This window comes from Schistocerca cancellata, chromosome 2, assembly GCF_023864275.1.
Source record: "Schistocerca cancellata isolate TAMUIC-IGC-003103 chromosome 2, iqSchCanc2.1, whole genome shotgun sequence".
NCBI lineage: Eukaryota > Metazoa > Arthropoda > Insecta > Orthoptera > Acrididae > Schistocerca > Schistocerca cancellata.
The window spans coordinates 821191773-821211820 of record NC_064627.1 but is presented as its reverse complement, the minus strand read 5'-3'; the positions used below and the strand labels follow the sequence as shown (position 1 = coordinate 821211820).

At 40.3% G+C, this 20048-nt stretch overlaps 1 protein-coding gene across 2 annotated transcripts in view; it reads left to right on the top strand.

Moving 5' to 3' along the window:
- LOC126162707 (eukaryotic translation initiation factor 4E-binding protein) overlaps window positions 1-18862 on the top strand; it is a 147619-nt gene extending 128757 nt beyond the window's left edge. For both annotated transcript variants that reach the window (XM_049919365.1, XM_049919366.1), the window contains exons 2-3: window positions 7581-7721; window positions 18170-18862. In XM_049919365.1, the coding sequence (XP_049775322.1) occupies window positions 7581-7721; window positions 18170-18222 (194 nt within the window). In that variant the 3' untranslated portion in view covers window positions 18223-18862. The remainder of the gene's footprint in view (window positions 1-7580; window positions 7722-18169) is intronic.
- Window positions 18863-20048: the final 1186 nt, after the last annotated feature.

Genomic DNA, 20048 nt, shown 5'->3' with positions numbered 1-20048 from the left:
AGAGTAAAATAACGCCCTTTATCTTACGCTTATGTTCAAGTTGTACATACGCTCGCACCATCCTCCATATCCTGCAGCATTTGGGGTACCACGGCCACACGGTGTTCGTCTGCTGTTTCTTTTTCAAAGCGAGAAATTGTTGGTGAGGTGAAGAAGCACATCTCTTGCACTTGGAGTGGGTTACTGCGCTTCTATTTGTGGCAGTGTGTGCAAGATCTAGAAAGCATTCTCCTGCCCCTTAGATGAATGGCCACAGATCTTTTGTGCTCATTTTACACCCTTCTCCAAGACGCCGGAAGGTTGCCACTGCTATTATTCTGACTTACTAGGAGAAGCTTTGCAGTTATTCAAGTGTCGCAACAGTCCACGAGTTTTCTTGCACATCACAGCAAGTTCTAGTTGCTTTCATTATCGTGAAGGAGTAGACCACATCGAAAACTTATAAAATTGTACCACAAAAGACCTTTTTGTGAAAAATCACCCAGGAACTGTACACGACGAAGAATATAAAAAGTAGGGTGTTGAAACATTCCTAGACGATATAAAACTGTTGAGCAAAATGTAATGAAAACTTAACTACAAAATTTGAGATCAATTTTCATAAAAGAGCTCAGAAAGTTAGAGGCTTTAGAAAGGAGCAGAAAAAAGGGCGAATTGTATAAACCAATGAAGAGTTCCATGTACTAAGTTCATTGTTGTATTACTTATTACTGTGATACACCTCTTATTTTACATTACGCGTTATCTTTTCTTTACAGAGGCTCAAGAACAGCCTCTTCCTAGCATATCGAACCTTCACGATTCCCAGAGGAGTGCAGGCGATTCACAAAGCTGTTACGCTCGCGTGTGGCCTGTCATTCCGGCTTTGTTTCTGCTGTTCGTTTCCTTGTTGCACCGACCCCTTCGACACTCGGCCTTGGCCGGGAACCCGAAAGAGCCGTGGGTCTCGAACGCTCATAGGGGCTCGCTCCCGCTGTCTGCTCCCGGTCACAAAAATACTCTGTGTCCCGGTACAACTGAGCTCGACTCCCCCCGATGCGGGCAGCAGAATTGAGCGGTGGGCCCCAGGAGGTCTCTGGCGAGTAAAGGTGGATTCACACTTGATGGAACGTCCCCGTCACTTCGAAAGATTCTCCTATGTAATTCAAATTATGGCATTCACACATGCCGTCAACGGAACGTCATTGACACGTAACGTCAACGTTTCTCGGGAAGAATGTTTCGACGAGCCATTCACGGAGTCACGTGATATTTCTCACAAGGGAACATCCCCATCGCACCCCCCTCAGATTTAGTTATAAGTTGGCACAGTGGATAGGCCTTGAAAAACTGAACACAGATCGATCGAGAAAACAGGAAGAAGTTGTGTGGAACTACGAAAAAATAAACAAAATATACAAACTCGGTCGTCCATGCGTAAGATAGGCAATATTAAGAGCACTGTAAGGCGAGGAGCTCCATGGTCCCGTGGTTAGCGTGAAGAGCTGCGGAACGCGAGGTCCTTGGTTCAAATCTTCCCTTAACCGAAAATTTTAACTTTTTATTTTCAGTTTATGTGAAAAACTTATGTTTTCATCACTTTTTTTGGAGTGATTATTACATCCACAAGAAAACCTAAATCGGGCAAGGTAGAAGAAACTTTTCACCCATTCGCCAAGTGTACTAGTTAGGTGGGTCGACAACATATTCCTGTCATGTGACGCACATGCTGTCACCAGTGTCGTATACAAAATATCAGACGTGTTTTCCTGTGGAGGAATCGGTTGACCTATGACCTTGCGATCAAATGTTTTCGGTCCCCATTGGTGGGGCACGTCCTTTCGTCAACTAATCACATGGTTTTGCGGTGCGGTCGCAAAACACAGACACTAAACTTATTACAGTGAACAGAGACGTCAATGAACGAACGGACAGATCATAACTTTGCGAAAATAAAGAAAGCAAAATTTTCAGTGGAGGGCAGACTTGAACCAAGGACCTCTCGTTCCGCAGATGTTCACGCTAACCACAGGACCACGGCGCTCCTCGCCTCACATTGCCCTTAATATTGCCTATGTTCGCATGGACGACCCAGTTTGTATATTTTGCTTATTTTTTCATAGTTCCACACAACTTCTTCTTGTTTTCTCGATTGATCTGTGTTCAGTTTTTCAAGGCCTATCCATTGTGCCAACTTATAACTAAATCTGAGGGGGATGCGATGGGGATGTTCCCTTGTCAGTTGCTGCCGGGAAGTGACACTCTCATATTTGTTTTGTTTAGTTCAGCAAAACGGCCCATGTAGACATACCTTAGGCAAACCATCAGCTTCTGCCATGATGATATTGAACACCTAAATCTTCCACTTCTCTTCGTAATTTTTTTTGTATCTTGCTTAATAGGTAAAAAAACTGTTGTTTATACGTTCTGAAATATTTATAGAACGATGACTCCTAATCTTCCAGCCCCTTGTAAAAAGTGTGGAATTCCCCTTCACAGTCTCGATTTTTTAACATTTTTTTAAACTCAGACTCTTATTGCTCGTTGTTCCTGTTCCTCATCATGGAGTGCAATAGCAATCATTGCGAGCTGCTTTAAACTAAATTTCGACATTTTATTACGGTCTACCATGAACTACGACGTTGACGTGCCGTGAAGTATGAATGCTCAGGAATTCCTCTGAGCCTTGACGATTACGTTACGGTGACGTTCCGACAAGTGGAAATCCACCTTAAATGTGGCGCGATGCACGGCTCTGCTCGCGAGTCTCACAAGCACACGAGCTATGTGGACGCACCTAAATGTCTACATCGGATGTAGTCAACCTTTTTTGCCTACCGCCCACTTTTGTATCTTTGTTAGCAGTAAAATTTTTAACTGCCCATCAGTTCTACAGTAATGATGACTTATAAAGTAAGAAAGTAACTTTGTGTTACAAAATTTATAAAGTATAGTTGCAGCAAGTAAAGCAAATAATAATAATTATTATAATAATAATAATTATTATTATTATTATTACTTACCGTACCAAGTACTTCGTCAGTATGTAATGAAACCCTAATGAAAATATCTTTAACTGCCCATCGTCCATCATAAAAGCTAGAACGCCCACTGGTGGGCGGGGTGGGCGGTGAGTTTACATGAAGACTGGTGTTTGCCATGCCACTTTTATCCATAAACAGCCTGAAAGCACACAAACAGAAGACCAGCGCTCTTGTTCCTAATCAGCTTAAAACAATGACAGCATTATTATTGTCAAGAAATCGTCGAGAATCTGTCTCACTGGTAGTACTAAATAAAACTGAATTGAAAAAATTTATTCGGTATGCCATCTTTAACCAGCTGCAAGTAAAATATGAAGAAATAGAATTATGGAAATGTTATGCCTTAAATAATAAATTACAGCACCAGATACGTAGCTTCCTGGGTAGTAGGCTACAACGCGTTTCAAAGGTTCATGTGTGTCTAGATATACAGATACTTGTCTCCTTTTTCGCGCAAAGAACGCACTCGCTGATATTAACACCAGAAAATTACAACTCGCGCAGCACTCGAAAATGGGAATAATTTCTGAAACACATCGTGCTAAGCTCGAAACATATAACTTGTGCAGTAACTTATTACTGTATTTGAATCATCACTGATTCAGTTACAAGTTTTCCTAAATAAAGTTACAGATATCTACTGTTTCTAATAAAATCAGTTCGTACAACGTTTGAAACAATCGTTGCATTACGTGGTAGCGGCGTTTTGCTCATCGATAGTCACAATGTGTCCTGTACTCCTTGTTTCGCGTCGACACTTTTGTCAACCGTCTAAGTGCTTATTCGAAGGGTGTAATTGAATACGTTCCTCATATAACACGCCATGAATTTTCCACTTGACATGGAGGAAAATTTCATTTATGTCACTGTTGTGCTTACGATAACGCAAACACTAATTGGTAATCCGTGTTTCCATTATTACCGTCAGCGGCGGGACAGTAGTAAAACCGTAGACACGTGTGACAGTGCGGATACGGTGCGATTCTGCGGAATCGTGCCCAATCGAGCCTACACTCGACCTTGGGTAAATGTCGCTAAAGTGTTGCTGTTTCAGCAAGAGTTACGGCACGCACGAGACGTTGAGATCTCACAGACAGCACGTGTTTTCCCTTTTCGGATGGGATGTACTAGACTGTGGCGAAAATTTCATCTCTTGCTCATCAGGCAGTAAGAATATTTATACTGATTTTAAGAAATTTTAAGAGCATCATATACACTTCGCTAAAAGAAGTGACGGCGCAAACGTAGGTGAGCTTACTGAAACTTAACCGTAAAAGAGGAAATTTCTTCATAGATCATCTTAGTTAAAGGCTACCAAAAGATGTTATATCTTTTACCTTCCTTCGTTTAAAAACAAAGAACAGGTTATTATTGCTTTTTAAGTTTGTCTGTTGAGTTATTCGTCACTACATATGATACAAACTAAAGCAAAAACATCGCACATTAAAAACTATTCACTGATTGGAACATTCTGTATTACTACAGCAGGAGAAAAACAAACCTGATGCTAAATGCCGAACCCGTATGTCAATGCTGTCGATCGCATACGATTGATGGAATTCTTCGGTATAGTTTAATTATGTTGAGTTACATACACTACCGACCGCGTGAAATATAATATCTAAGTAAATATAAGATCAATCTCAGAATCCTTATTTGTAGCGACTAGAATAGTTACCTCGTCATAGGGCGTAAGATATTGGAAAAACTTTTGTGAAGAAAACGCTATTGCACATTAGTATTCTAAGTCACGAAAGTCTTCAGTACCGTAATCAAAATTAATATTTCGCGGCTCAAGCTATCGTTCGGTCTCCTCTATAAGCCTACAGTACTTTCTTGTGAACCGAAACCTTTGTAGTAATACTCTGAATCCTGCGAACATTATACCGTGCTAAACGGTACTCGGTTAAGTGGACGACTCTGCAAAATCCTTGATAAACAGGATACTCTTAAGTACGTTTGCTCCTGCTCTCTGCCTTTGACCTTCGCGCAGTGGCGAGCAGTAAACTGCGAACAGTTAGCAAACCAACACAAACAACGACCTTGGGATTACTCGAATGTTCTTTTTTGGTGGGAGCCGTAAACAAACGCGGAGACTGAAATAAAACTTGCAGAGAGAGAGAGAGAGAGAGAGAGAGAGAGAGAGAGAGAGAGAGACGAAACGGAGCAAACATGGCGCGATTCGAGGTGTAGCTTCGACCACGTGGCCCGAACCGAAGCGCTCAAGCTTAGAATATAAATTCGTATTGATCGTTGCCTTATGTTGCTTTATGACAATAATAATTTAATGTGCTTTTTGTCATTCTGGGACTCAAAATAGAAAAAAATAATTTGGAAATTATTCTGCGTAACTTGTAGTAGCGTTAAGTACACTTCACCTTATTGTATACGAAAGATGTTTTCGACTTCTTTCCTTTCGTAAGGCAGTGCATTATACACGTGGAGGCTGTTTTCTAATGTGCAGACTGAAGTGGTAGAAAACTGATGATGTAATTGTAGAAGAAAATTTCTCATACTTTAGACTACAAAGAGATTGGGGAGTTCTTTGCCGGAGGTAAACCGTGTGTAAATTTTCACTGCATTTATTTGACTTCGTATTACTTTAACTAATTTACCCACATAGGTACAATAAAATTTTCACACTTGCGCTAAATTATCCCACATATGTGCAATAAAGTTTTCACACTTCCGCTAAATTATAACAGCAGGTAATAAATGCTGTGGAAAAACTTGAAGCTGTGTAGATTAGCAAAATCAGTCACTTGTTTATAAATACAAATTAACAATAGGATCGAATAGGAAATCACATTCTACAATTGGTGTGTGACATTCAACACAGCTGCGGATCTTTCATATCCATGGCACAATAGAAGTGTAATGAGTGCTCTAGCTGTTTAGAAGCCCTTTTCCATTGTAATTCTTTTCTCTTTCCTATGTCCTGTTTCCATCATGCTTTTGAAAAGTGGATTTGATTTTTACAGAATAGATGTGTGGACTCATGGGAAGAATGCTGCGTTTGCACATTTTGGTGTTAAAGCAATTACCTTAACAAAACCAATAGAATCACTTGGCTCAAGAATCATAACAGCTTCTGTAGTCCATGTGGACTGTACTTGTACACAACATTTTTGTGAAACAATAGAGTACATTCCTCATAACCAAAGTGATTTGCATTTATTTTGCCACAGGTTTTTAGAAACTAGGTCGAGGACAGTCATCAACATCAATTTCTTTGCCTGAAGTGATTCTGACTTAATAGCGGAGCAAATACCCACAACAGAAAATTCCGAACATTGTGTTACATCAAACATTCACGTTGGTTGTAAAAAATGTCACTACACTACAGATTCATTTTGACACATAGCCAGTGAACCCAGATGATTTTCATGGGTGATTTGTGCTCTGTGACACAATCTGATGATGAATATGTATATGTGGGCAGTATGTGCTTGCATTTTGCTGGCCGGGGTGGCCGAGCGGTTCTAGGCGCTACAGTCTGGAACCGCGCGACCGCTACGGTCGCAGGTTTGAATCCTGCCTCGGACATGGATGTGTGTGGTGTCCTTAGGTTAGTTAGGTTTAAGTAGTTCTAAGTTCTAGGGGACTGATGACCTTAGAAGCTAAGTCCCATAGTGCTCAGAGCCATTTGCACCATTTTTTTGTGCTTGCATTTTAATCATGGATGAACATTGTACACAACTATCTCACAACCAGGACAGCAGTGAACAAAGCCCTGAACACTCTTCAATACTTAAATATTAAATACAAATGGTAATACACGTTTCAGTTCAGTTTCATCGATGTACTCACCATTACACTTGCAGTGTCATTTGATTTTAATGAAATATTGTTTTGTAGGATGCAGATTGAATTGTTCTCGAAACTACTAAAATGGAAATTCCATCAAAGATGTACCACACCATCTTAATTTGGCTAACGTAATGTTGAATTGTCCGGATCTTAAAATAACACTTTACGAATTGAAGATGTCATGCATAGTTGCTGACATATTGCCTGTAGGTTTCTGTCTTAGGTTCTGAGACCAAGGTTTGTTCAACTATTTTCCTCATATTTCACCACTACGTGTGCGCCAAAGTCTGCCACCAGCAATGGAGGATTAACCTTTAACAACGCCAGTCACTTTTGCTGATGAAACGCCACAAAAATTGTTAAACAGATGTCAGCTGAAGAAACAGAGACAGAAGCCAACAGGCAATACATCAATTTTCAAAGAACCTTAATTTCGGAAAGTTAAGTCGCTTATTAAAACTAGATTACTTCTGAATGTTCCTACTTTCTGAAATTCTAGATTCAGTAAAGTGTTAGAAGTGTATTGTGTTTGTAATCTAGCGAAAGTCTTTGGAGACATGCTGTGTGATACATTTAGTCACCTTTGCACATACACGAAACTACTTCACCCAGAATAGCCAACCAACCTTTAAATCGCATAATACTCTTAAAGCATCTGATAATCACGTAGTTCATGATGCCCTTCATATAGTTCGAAAGTGCAGAGTAAAAGAAAATCATATCTATTATATCTGCTCTTTGTTTCAGGCACAAGAATTGTGTATGACAGGGCATTTCTGATGCAGCTGAGGAACTCCCCATTGGCGCGCACACCACCAAAGAACCTCTCAAGTATTCCAAGTGACCTCATCAAGGGAGCTAATGTCCCTAAGGATGACATCAAATCAGGTTCGTGATAATATCAGATTTATGTGCGTATGAGTGTGTAGCATGAATGGTTGAATTATGCTTTCATGTAAGAAGTGTTTAAACATTTTCACCTATAGATTTAAGTTGCATAGTGTTGTGGAACACATGGAAAACGATACTAAAGTATACTGCAACGGTTCTTTCAGTTCATATCACATCTACAGTGTGGTCACAATTTGCACTTACATAGCCCTCTTTGTGCTGTAACTCATAGTTTTATCCCAATGAATTGTGCATGAACTGTATGAAGGACACTTCAGTATAGCACAAGATTTCTCACTGCAAACCATTTCTTGTAAGCCTGTAAATATTTTTTTCTAATGAAATTAATATTACAGTAATTCTTTGTCAGTGATTGTCTTTTCAGATTTTTGGAATTTTCCTAGTAAATTCACAGGAGTTAAACATATCATTGTGTGGGATGCCTTGACCCAACACATTTGAGATCCATTGTTAATGCTAACTGCTATAAATTCCCTTCCTTTGCCCCCACTACCCACTCTGAGTATTATTCCAAGGTAATGTCTTATAAACAACTCTTTTTTTTATAGTATTCTTCTAGGGTGTGCAGCCAGATCATAACATCACCTTGACACAATATTTCAGCAGTCCACCTGGTTGCCATCTTCAGGTGAGAGTGCTGGTACACAATCTCGCCCGAACTGTATGAATCCTCCGGTGAGATCGTGTACCAGCACTCTCACCTAAAGATGGCGGCTAGGTGGACCATTGAAATATTGTGTCAAGGTGACGTTATGATCTGACTGCACACCCTAGAAGAATATTATCAATTATTATGCTGGGAAAGCCTTCATAATGACAACTCTTGTTTTTCCTCTTTCTTATTTATTTTCATGCTTCTTCCACTCTTTCACTTTGTTCCCACCACCACACTCTGCCCCATCTCTGTACTACTCCCCCCCTCCCCCCCCCCCTCAAAGAGGTACTCTGGAGCTGTAAGTGTAGTAGTCCAGTCAATGAAAGAAAATTAGTGAAAAATTGGCGTAGTCGCAGGTTTTTGAATAGGTGTAGGGGGAAATCCTGGCCAGTGGGATGTGAACGTTTCTTCCAGGGAGGGGGGAGGGGTGTGTGTATGTTATAGGTCAGTTTCATAATTTTTTGGAGGATAGAAGTGTGGAGGAAGGTAGGCCACTTGATTGTTGTCATGTGGTGTACTTGCCTCCTCATAGGTGTGCAACTGGAAGAGCAAGCGCATGATTTCCTACTCTTATCTACCCCACTATGTCACAAGAAGCAACTACAGGCTGCTTAACAGAGTTATACAGATCCTCCATTGTATGCCTTACAAATCACTGGCAATGCAGTACGCAGACATACTTGGGGATGTTTACTTTCCAAAAAATGCATTAGGACTACATGGTATACAGATACTAACACAAGACACACATATGATGGACAGAATCTATAAACACTGTTCTACACTGCTAGAGGGGAAATCGATTCATAGTCATCCCATACAACTACTGTAGCTTTCTTTCAGGAAAGCAACTTCTCTTGCCATAAAAGCTGCTTGCTTTTCATTTTGCAGACACTCTTAACTACCAAGCATTTCCTGTCCAGTTCTATTATGTGAGTAGATAAAATAACACCACTGAGCTACTGTTAATCTAGTGGATTTATTTTCAGTCTATTAAATAAATACTTATTTGCAGCTGGTAAGTCAGCTTTTATGCAAAATGTGTTCCTGTAAACAATGGCTGAGAGAAGTGTGTGATTTGTGAGGATCATGTTGTGTTGGTGGGAAAAGGATTGGATTGGTAATTGTAGCACCTCACTGCTGTCTCTCATTGAGAGCATTTTGTGAAGTCATCTAATGTTTTTGTTGCTTGATAGTGAATTAATGTTTGATCAGGAAGATACTGCACTTCTCTCACCATTAATTGTGTTACTGGTAGACTGTATAAATCTCTTCCATTCAGTAGTTTTTTGCACTTTAAATATGGCTGCAATGAGTGGAGTCACTTATTACGCATCCACAGTATATCTTCCAAGATGGGTGTGAGTATGTCTGGTGGAATGGGACTGATTATGTTCACGTCTAGAACAATAAACTGCTGTAAAGCATTGCCATGACTTACAATGATATAGCTGAAGTTCAGTAACACCTAGGTGACCTATATCTGCTGAAGAGGGAGACAATTTAAGCCTCTGGGCCTCTTCAGATGTCAGGGAGTGCTGTGAAAGTATTCCAGCCAGTGGTACTGGAGACAATGAAACCAACAGCACGTTACACTTGTGATAGGCTCTTCAGTATGGTAGACAGTTGACAGCTCCAGCTATTGTCCTTTTTTACATAACAGCTCATTTAACAACTGCAAATAAGTACTAATAAACTGAAAGTAACTCCACTATACAAACACAAGCTTAGTGAAGTTATTTTTATCCAATCAGCTAAAAGATCTGCACAGTAAATTTTGGGGAGGTATAGTCTGTGTGCAAAACAAACGGTCAGCAGCACTTGTGTTGGGGGAAGTTGCCACAGCTGCTCCACTGGATAACTAAGAATCAGTTTCCTCTACAGCAGTGTACAACAGTGTGCATAAATATACAAAGAGTCTGTCCTTATGCATTAGTATATTGTTCCATTTAGTGTTAATGCATTTTGTGTAAAATAAATACCCCCAGGGCATGTCTGCACAATGTGTTGCCAGTAATTCCTAAGGCCCGCTGCGGAGGATCAAGGTTCGCTGTGGAGGATCAGTATAACTTTGTGAAACACTCTGAAGTTACTACTTGTGACATAGCAGGGTAGACAGTGTGGGATCACCTTCTTGCTCTACCATTTACAGACCTACGAAGGAGCAAGTACACGACAACAATCAGGTGGCCTACTTTCCCTTGCATTTCTACCCTCCACCCCCTCCCCCTCAACGGTGTTTCACCCTCAAAACACATTTTATCCCTTAATATGGCACTGCTGCACTTAGATGTGGTACACACATTTAATATTTGTTCTTAACCTACTACCTACTTAACATTAATTTTATGCCATTAAAACTGTATTTAATAATATGTACTTTTTCCATCCCTACAACACAGAAACTATTTATTCTAGAGAAAAAATAAAGAGGGCCTTTTTTTCTAAGATAGTTAATGCAGTTAAATTTTCTATTGGGAAACATTTTTGTTACAATCAGTGGTTTTTGAAATATTAAAGAAAATGATAAAAAATTACCTCCAAACAACCTCCCACATGCATGCTCACATCCCACTGGACAGGATTTTTAGTATGTTGCTTATGACATTCTCTCCTACCACTCCACAAAAATTTGGAACTACATGTTTCTCTGTTTCCTGATACAGTGTTTAAATGTCTTTTCCCATTCCATATTATGCACGACATAGCCTTTGACATTTTTCTTTTCGTGGAAACTGAAAGATCAATCGTATGTTTAAATTTGTCTTTCTTGAACCTATTCCACCTCTGTTTCCATGTATGCATATATTGGTAGATAGTCTCTTCTCTTCACAAATATTGTTCATGCGAAATCAGTTTGTTTTGATAAGAAGCCACATTCAGAGAGAGTACATTACATTACATTAATACTTGTTCCATAGTTCATGAATATGACATTTTGTAATGATGTAGAGCATGTCAGTTTTTCCACCTTTTTGCTTTATGTGACCTACATTCTGCTTTGGGTGGAGTAGTTGTTTCAGCTCGTGTGGAATTGATTGCATTTCCAACAGAGTACTAAAAGTTTGTTCCCAACAGATAAGTACGATTCTCAGCCACATACAGGGTGACAATTATTGAACTATATGAAAAAAAAACATAAATTAGTTACAAACTACACTGTGCTTACCCTTCATTCAATATGTAAATGTCACTACAGATATTCTGATTCAGGTTATGACATGTTCGATATGCCTGGCATCATTGGCGATGATGTGGCGCAGACGAATAGTGAAATTCTACATGACCTGCTGAAGTGTCTGAACGTTGATGCTGTCAATAACCATCTGAATGGCTGTTTTCAGCTCTTTTGGGGTTATTGCTGTATACCTTGTATTTAATGTAGCCCACAAAAAGGAGTCGCATGTGTTCAGATCTGGAGAATGTGGTGGTCAATTGAGGCCCATGCCAGTGGCCTCTGGGTACTCCAGAGCCAGAATGCGGTCCCTAAAGTGCTCCTCCAGAATACCAAACATTCAGCTGCTTTCATGGGATAGAGCTCCGTTTTGCGTGAACCACATGTTGTCGAAATCAAGAGTCGGTTTGGAAAGTGGGAATGAAATCATCTTATTCCTTGACTGGATATTGCACACCACACAGTCACCAGTTGAGGGTGAGGAGACTTCTCGATTGCGAAATGCGGTTTCTCAGTCCCCCAAATGCACCAATTTTGCTTATTGACGAACCCATCCAAATGAAAGTGGGCTTGATCACAAAACCAAACAACCGTAAGCATACTAATTCCCATTGTGCCCCATGACCAACTGCGCATTTTGAATGTCCTGACGCAAACCGTTCACAACTTATGACGATTTTATTTCATATAGTTCAGTAATTGGGACCCTGTATGTAGCAGTTCACTGAAACAGGACACTTTTCCGGATAGACTGTTCAACCATTGCACAGAAAGGGAGGTAAGTCTGATGCTAAAAACTACTTCCCCAATCTTACTTCTGACAGCTTTATTCAAAATTCTTGAAATAGTAACATATTCAAGAGTAGCTTCCATATTTGTAAAAATTAATTACTAACAAAATGTCAGTTTGGTTTTCAGAAAGGCTTTTCAGCAGAAAATGCTATATATGGTTTCACTGATCAAATATTAAATGTTGTTAATAACTGAACATCACCCATTGGGATTTTTAGTGATCTCTCAGAGGTTTTTGTCTGTGTGGATCATGAAATTCTTTTGGATAAGCTTTAATATTGTATGAGTGGGACTGTGCATAAATGTTCAGATCATATCTAACTGAAAGAATGCAGAAGGTTGAAATTAACAGTACATGTAACATGTAAAAATGGGCAGAGTCCTCTAACTGGGAAGGTATCAAGAATGGTGTCCTGTATTCTTAATACACAGGGTGATTCAAAAAGAACACTAGAACTTTGAAGATTGAAAACTCTGTGAAGAAGAAAAGGGGAGCTGCACTCTTTCTGTTGTCAATTGAGGGAGGCTCTGAAGTTTCATTTGGTTGCTCATTTGCTCACTAGGAGCACTGTTAGCCACATAACCTTCATTTATGTCGTTAGTGCAAGGATGGCAACTGCTCAACAAAAAGCTTTTTGTGTTATCAGTATGGCAGAAGTGAATCAATTACATTTGTTCAGCATGCATTGTGAACCAAGTATGGTGTTCAACCTCCTGATAGGTACTGCATTGTATGTTGGTCTGAACAATTCACAAAGAAAGGGTGTTCGTGCAAAGGGAAAAGTTCTGGACAGCCATGCATGAGTGAAGAAAATGTTGGCTGTATTCAGAAAGCATTTGCTTGCAGTCCAGGAAAATCAACCCACCAAGCTAGCAGAGAACTGAAAATTCTGCAACCAACCATTCGGAGGGTCCTAAGGAAAAGATTAGTAATGAAACCTTATTGTCTACAACTGGTTCAAGCCTTTTCCAAAGCTGATAAGGTGGAAAGAATAGAGTTCTGTGAGTTTGTCCTTGAGCAAATGGAAACAGATGACCAGTTCATTTCAAAGCTTGTGCTTAATGGTGAAACAACATTTCACACATCAGGGAAAGTCAGTCGGCACAGTGTCTGTACATGAGGCACTGACAGCCCACGGGAAAAAAGCCAGCATGAATGTCATTCACCTAAGGTGAATGTTTTCTGCACCATTTCAGCCAGTAAAGCTTTTGGTCCCTTTTTCTTTGAAGGTACCTGTTTGGGAATGTTGCAGAATTGGCTTTTCCCTCAACTCGAAGAAGCACGCCAATTCATATTGCAACAGGATGAGGCACCAACCCATTGGCACTTATCTGTCCGTGCCTATCTGAATGAAAGGTACCCACAGCAGTGGTTTGGCCACCAGGCAGCTCATGAGAGAATACTTCACTACTGATCTCCAAGAAGCCCTGACCTCAGTGTCCTGTGTGGTGTTTCTTTTTTCTCCCCCATCGGGAGTGGGAGGGGGGGGGGGCATATTAAAGATATGGTGTTTCGACCACCTCTACCAGCTAACATGGAAGAACTAATGCCCGTGTTACACGATGCGCCAAAACCGCACACTTCTGCACCAGCGCCCCAAATGGGCATATCTGTAACTACATACTGGCTCACTTAGACCCATCACACCATCCACTTGGGATATACCTGGCGCACATGCGCAATAGACGGTAATAACATGTGAAACGCAAACAGAACTGTCTGATCTCTGATAAAGTTGTTCGTTCTACCATGCGAAAATCTAGGGGGACCGTATGATATATTGGAACATCATTCCTTCAAATTATTTCTGTGAGCTCAATGTTCCTATTTAATAAGAAATTGTCTTTTATCATCATTTACACTCCTGGAAATTGAAATAAGAACACCGTGAATTCATTGTCCCAGGAAGGGGAAACTTTATTGACACATTCCTGGGGTCAGATACATCACATGATCACACTGACAGAACCACAGGCACATAGACACAGGCAACAGAGCATGCACAATGTCGGCACTAGTACAGTGTATATCCACCTTTCGCAGCAATGCAGGCTGCTATTCTCCCATGGAGACGATCGTAGAGATGCTGGATGTAGTCCTGTGGAACGGCTTGCCATGCCATTTCCACCTGGCGCCTCAGTTGGACCAGCGTTCGTGCTGGACGTGCAGACCGCGTGAGACGACGCTTTATCCAGTCCCAAACATGCTTAATGGGGGACAGATCCGGAGATCTTGCTGGCCACGGTAGTTGACTTACACCTTCTAGAGCACGTTGGGTGGCACGGGATACATGCGGACGTGCATTGTCCTGTTGGAACAGCATGTTCCCTTGCCGGTCTAGGAATGGTAGAACGATGGGTTCGATGACGGTTTGGATGTACTGTGCACTATTCAGTGTCCCCTCGACAATCACCAGTGGTGTACGGCCAGTGTAGGAGATCGCTCCCCACACCATGATGCCGGGTGTTGGCCCTGTGTGCCTCGGTCGTATGCAGTCCTGATTGTGGCGCTCACCTGCACGGCGCCAAACACGCATACGACCATCATTGGCACCAAGGCAGAAGCGACTCTCATCGCTGAAGACGACACGTCTCCATTCGGCCCTCCATTCACGCCTGTCGCGACACCACTGGAGGCGGGCTGCACGATGTTGGGGCGTGAGCGGAAGACGGCCTAACGGTGTGCGGGACCGTAGCCCAGCTTCATGGAGACGGTTGCGAATGGTCCTCGCCGATACCCCAGGAGCAACAGTGTCCCTAATTTGCTGGGAAGTGGCGGTGCGGTCCCCTACGGCACTGCGTAGGATCCTACGGTCTTGGCGTGCACCCGTGCGTCGCTGCGGTCCGGTCCCAGGTCGACGGGCACGTGCACCTTCCGCCGACCACTGGCGACAACATCGATGTACTGTGGAGACCTCACGCCCCACGTGTTGAGCAATTCGGCGGTACGTCCACCGGGCCTCCCGCATGCCCACTATACGCCCTCGCTCAAAGTCCGTCAACTGCACATACGGTTCACGTCCACGCTGTCGCGGCATGCTACCAGTGTTAAAGTCTGCGATGGAGCTCCGTATGGCACGGCAAACTGGCTGACACTGACGGCGGTGGTGCACAAATGCTGCGCAGCTAGCGCCATTCGACGGCCAACACCGCGGTTCCTGGTGTGTCCGCTGTGCCGTGCGTGTGATCATTGCTTGTACAGCCCTCTCGCAGTGTCCGGAGCAAGTATGGTGGGTCTGACACACCGGTGTCAATGTGTTCTTTTTTCCATTTCCAGGAGTGTATTAAGTAATTGTTATTCTCTTATTTGAGTTATTACTATTCTGAATTACAGACTCAGCAGTTAATTTTATATTACGGTACTTGGTTACACAGGTATATGTGTATCTAAATTTTCATTTATACAACATTTTGCACATGGAGGACCCACTTGTTTTTGGAGATTTTACCCAGACAGTGACAGTAAATGTTCGGATTAGGGCAGAACACCGACAAAAACGAAAAGCCAGACATTGCTGGGTTTGACCCTGGCTGGAAAGAAGGAATGAAGACAGGAGAATGTATTCACTGCTTGTAAAAGAACTGAAGCCCGAAGATCCGCAAGAATTTTGGAATTCTGTGAGGATGGACATGGACTGTTTCGAGAATCTGCTGTCTATGATAGAGGATGGATTAGCAAGTGTGGCACATTCATGAGGGAGGCTCTCTCACCTTCTCGAAAGTGGGAATTAAATCATATGTTTATATGTTTTGTGACCACACCAATAAAATACCGGTACATGCCCTGTTATGTTGCAGACTGGTTATAACATTATGTTTTCTGGTGACTGGGGAATCTTTTAAGTGTTTGGCTTTTAGCCACAGAATAGCACAGTCCACCAGTTCAAAAGTTGTTGTTGATGTATGCCATGCAATTTGCAAAACTTGAAATGCTCAGTACTTAAAGGTGCACTTGTGTTATTTTTCAGGGTTTGGAAATTGTGCATGTGCTACTCAGAATTTTGCAGTCCTTATGTCGCACTGGGCGTAACTGCACAGACTTTCTCACGTATCACTGCCAGTTTCTCTTTCCGGCATGCTAAAATAAAGCAACAGATGAAATCAAATCAAACATGAACCTTCATAAGCTAAGGCAGTACAATACAAATCGAAAATCACCGTTTATCATTATAAACAGTCAGTATAAAAAAATATTCTGCATTTATGAAAATCTACTTACTGAAAAAATGCGGAAAATCCCCAACCCAAAAATCTGAAATTAGCCCCTAGCCACCTAAAAATATGCCAACAACAAGCAGAAAGCACTGCCATACTCCCTACTGTGCATGTGCGAGTTATCACTACCTGGTGTGCATACGCGGATTGACGGCAGTTTAGAACTGCTGTCTGTTCTGGTGCACGGATAATGTGTGTGCTAATTTTCGTAGTTTCACCTGTTCTACCACTAGATGGCTGTCGCGCTAGACCAGTGCTGTTCACAGCAGATCGTCGTGTAATACCCACTTAAATGAAAGAGTAACTGCAGCTGTCTGAGCTGTTACTCCGGAAATGCTACCAGAGAGTGTGTAACGAGATTGAGTATCAGGTTGATGTCACTCGAATGTCTGTACAACGATTAATTGTCCATGGTTCCATCATGTTTCTCGATTAAATACAGATTTTTGAAGTTGTGGTATCCTTTTTGAATCACCCTGTATGTTAATGACTTGCCACTTATCTTCATGAAGATACAAAGCTAGTTGTTTTTTCTGATGATGATATAAGTCTAGTAATCACATCCAACAATCAAGAATTAGCTGAGGAAATTGTAAATAAAGTCTTTCAGTAAATTTCAAGAGGTTCTCTGCAAATGGTCTCTCACTAACTTTTGAGAAAACAGAGTATATGGCATAACACCTTTGATAAATATAGCCTTTGAACAGAAGTCTGTTACTAAGGCAGAATATTCAAGATATCTGGGTGTGTGCTTTGATGAGTAACCGAACTGGAAGAAACATATTGATGATCTGCTGAAACATTTGACTTCAGCTACATATGCTATTAGGGTTATTGCAAACTTTGGTGGTAAACATATATCAGTAAATTAGCCTACTATGCTTATTTTTGTTCACTGCTTTCATATGAAATAATATTTTGGAGTAATTTATCACTAAGAGAAAGCTTATTCATTGCACAAAAGCATGTAATCAGATGTTGGCTTTTGTCAGATATTGTGCTGGATCCCCCTCCCCCCAAATTGTGTTTGAGCCCCTCCCTTCCCCCACATTCCATGGTTGGTGTCTAATTTGTTGTTAGTTTTTTTTCTGAATTTGGTTTTGGTGTCTTGCCAAAATATGTGTTGTTTTTTGGCTAAATTTGGTGCTGAATTTTTGGCCAAATTTGGTGATATTTTCATCATCATGTCAAAGTTCTTTACATATGAAAAGAACTATTTTTTTTTAGATGAACGTCAGCCTTGCGATTAGAAACCATTTCAGCATTCATTAACTACTGTTTACAAATATTAAACAACTGCCATCCTCAGTATAAGATTTTTATTAAGAAAGTAACAGATTTTTGAAAAATTATATTAAAAAATTTGCCAATTTCATGTTATTTCACTAAAAATACCTGTATTTTTTGCTTTATTATTTTTGCAATATTTTCCTGTCACTACTAATTGAAATAGTACTTAAATGTAAATTTATTCATTCCATATTTGGTAATTCTCATATTTATAATATTCCTCACAAGTGCTTTCAGTATTAACAATGAGTGTAATTAGAAATATGTGAACTTGGAATTTTTGTTATATTGTTTCAGAGGTGGAACCCATTCTGGAGGAACCCCAGGACCAGTTTGCCATTGAGTTGTAGTGCTCTGTGGACATAGTGGAAGAACATGACAGGCAACATCCTGCCAAGTGCCATATGCTATTTGCACTGAAACAGTTTTCTCCCTGTCTGTCTATAGCACTGTCAACTTGCTACTTTGCAATCAACTTTTACGATCAGGGATTGGTACTGGTATTCTGATGGAAAGTGTTGTTCATGTGGAGTGCCCTGCTTAAGTCAGTTTATAGTTGGGTTACAGTGTGTGGCTTTTTATTACAGAATTTTGTAATACCTTACTGTTTAATCTGTTTACTTACTTTTACATCTACTTTAAAGAAAGCACCAAGAAAAAACATAAAAATGATATAAGTGCAAAATAGGTATATTAATTGTGAAGCTTGTTTGGTAGCAGGAATTATCTGGATAATGGATGTTTGTATTGCAGTTATATGTGAGTGCCATGTTATGATATGAACTGCCAGTTGGAGAATGTCACTATTGTAAGACTGCAATCTTTCTCCATCCTGGGAACTAGTCCCTAAGTGTGTGCACATGTTCCATCTTGCCCTTCAAATTTGGAGGTTGTAAAATATTTGGTGCACTGGGTGCATTTAAATACAAATTGTGTGATAATTGAGATTGTAGGCTCAGCCAGATCTCAATAAAGCAATTTTTAACAGAACATGTAAATGCCTTATTGAATTATTATTACCTAAATCTCATTAGAATTGTACATGTTCTTCTTGCCCTGCCCATCTAGACCCTCATTTCATTTTATATCCCAAAATGTGTGCAAATTGTTCAGGTGATGTAAGATGCAAAAAACAAAGAAAAGAGAACAAGATATGTTATCAAAATGGAATGAGGAACATTCCTGTATACTATTTCAAAAAGAAGCTATGTACTGTCATGATAAATGTAAATTAATTTATTACACAAGAGAGAGTAAATATCTGTTGTCATAATAAATTGAAGCCATTAGATCAGGACCAGAAACAGGCAGATAAGTAATTGGACGGCCTTCGTTCATTACTACTGCACAGACGAGAGCCTGTTAGTTGCAGCTTACAAATTGTTTACTGTTTCAGATTCAACATTAAGGGTGACAAATCTCATTTTTAAGATGGACGTGACACCATAAAATAGGTGGAAGTAATATAATTTTATATTCCTGTTCTTGCATCACTTTCTTATCATACCACCATGTATAGTACTCCCAAGGAAACATATTTCCCATCATTGCTAATTTTGCATTAACTTAAGTTAAAAGGGCAGTAAATAATGTCTCAATCACACAGCTTTTTGAATAGAATTATCGGTTTCAGCTATGCATGAGCTATCTTCAGACTTTACAATAGAAGTAAAAGGAAGTAAGTTACTAGCTATTACATTAAGAAATTAAAAACGAGTGACAGAAGTTGTAACAAAAACACAGTATACCTCCCATTCTGGTGCACTGCAAAAAGTCAAAACATGTAAAAATAACCAGAGCCAAAACTGCAATGCCTGTTTCAACTGATCATATATAGGATGCATAGCAATTTAAGAGTCGTTCATGCAGACGTAACATGCAAACAAATGTTAAAAAAAAAATAAAAAATTAAAGGAATTTCATTTAAAAGTACAATTCTTAGAAAAAAATTCTCAGTTTAATTCATTTTCTGACAGTTCAGAGTGGTCAAAATTTAACAAAATTTTCTTAAAAAAGAGAAAGGATTACAGAAATCATTTTAAAATTGAATATATTGTGAGGGTTAGAAAAACAGACCTTATAAAGGCAGAAGATGGCATAAACTTTGAGAACATGCAATTGTCCAGATTCTCATATCCCAGTTTATATTTTGATTGGGACAGTTAGTAACAAAGTG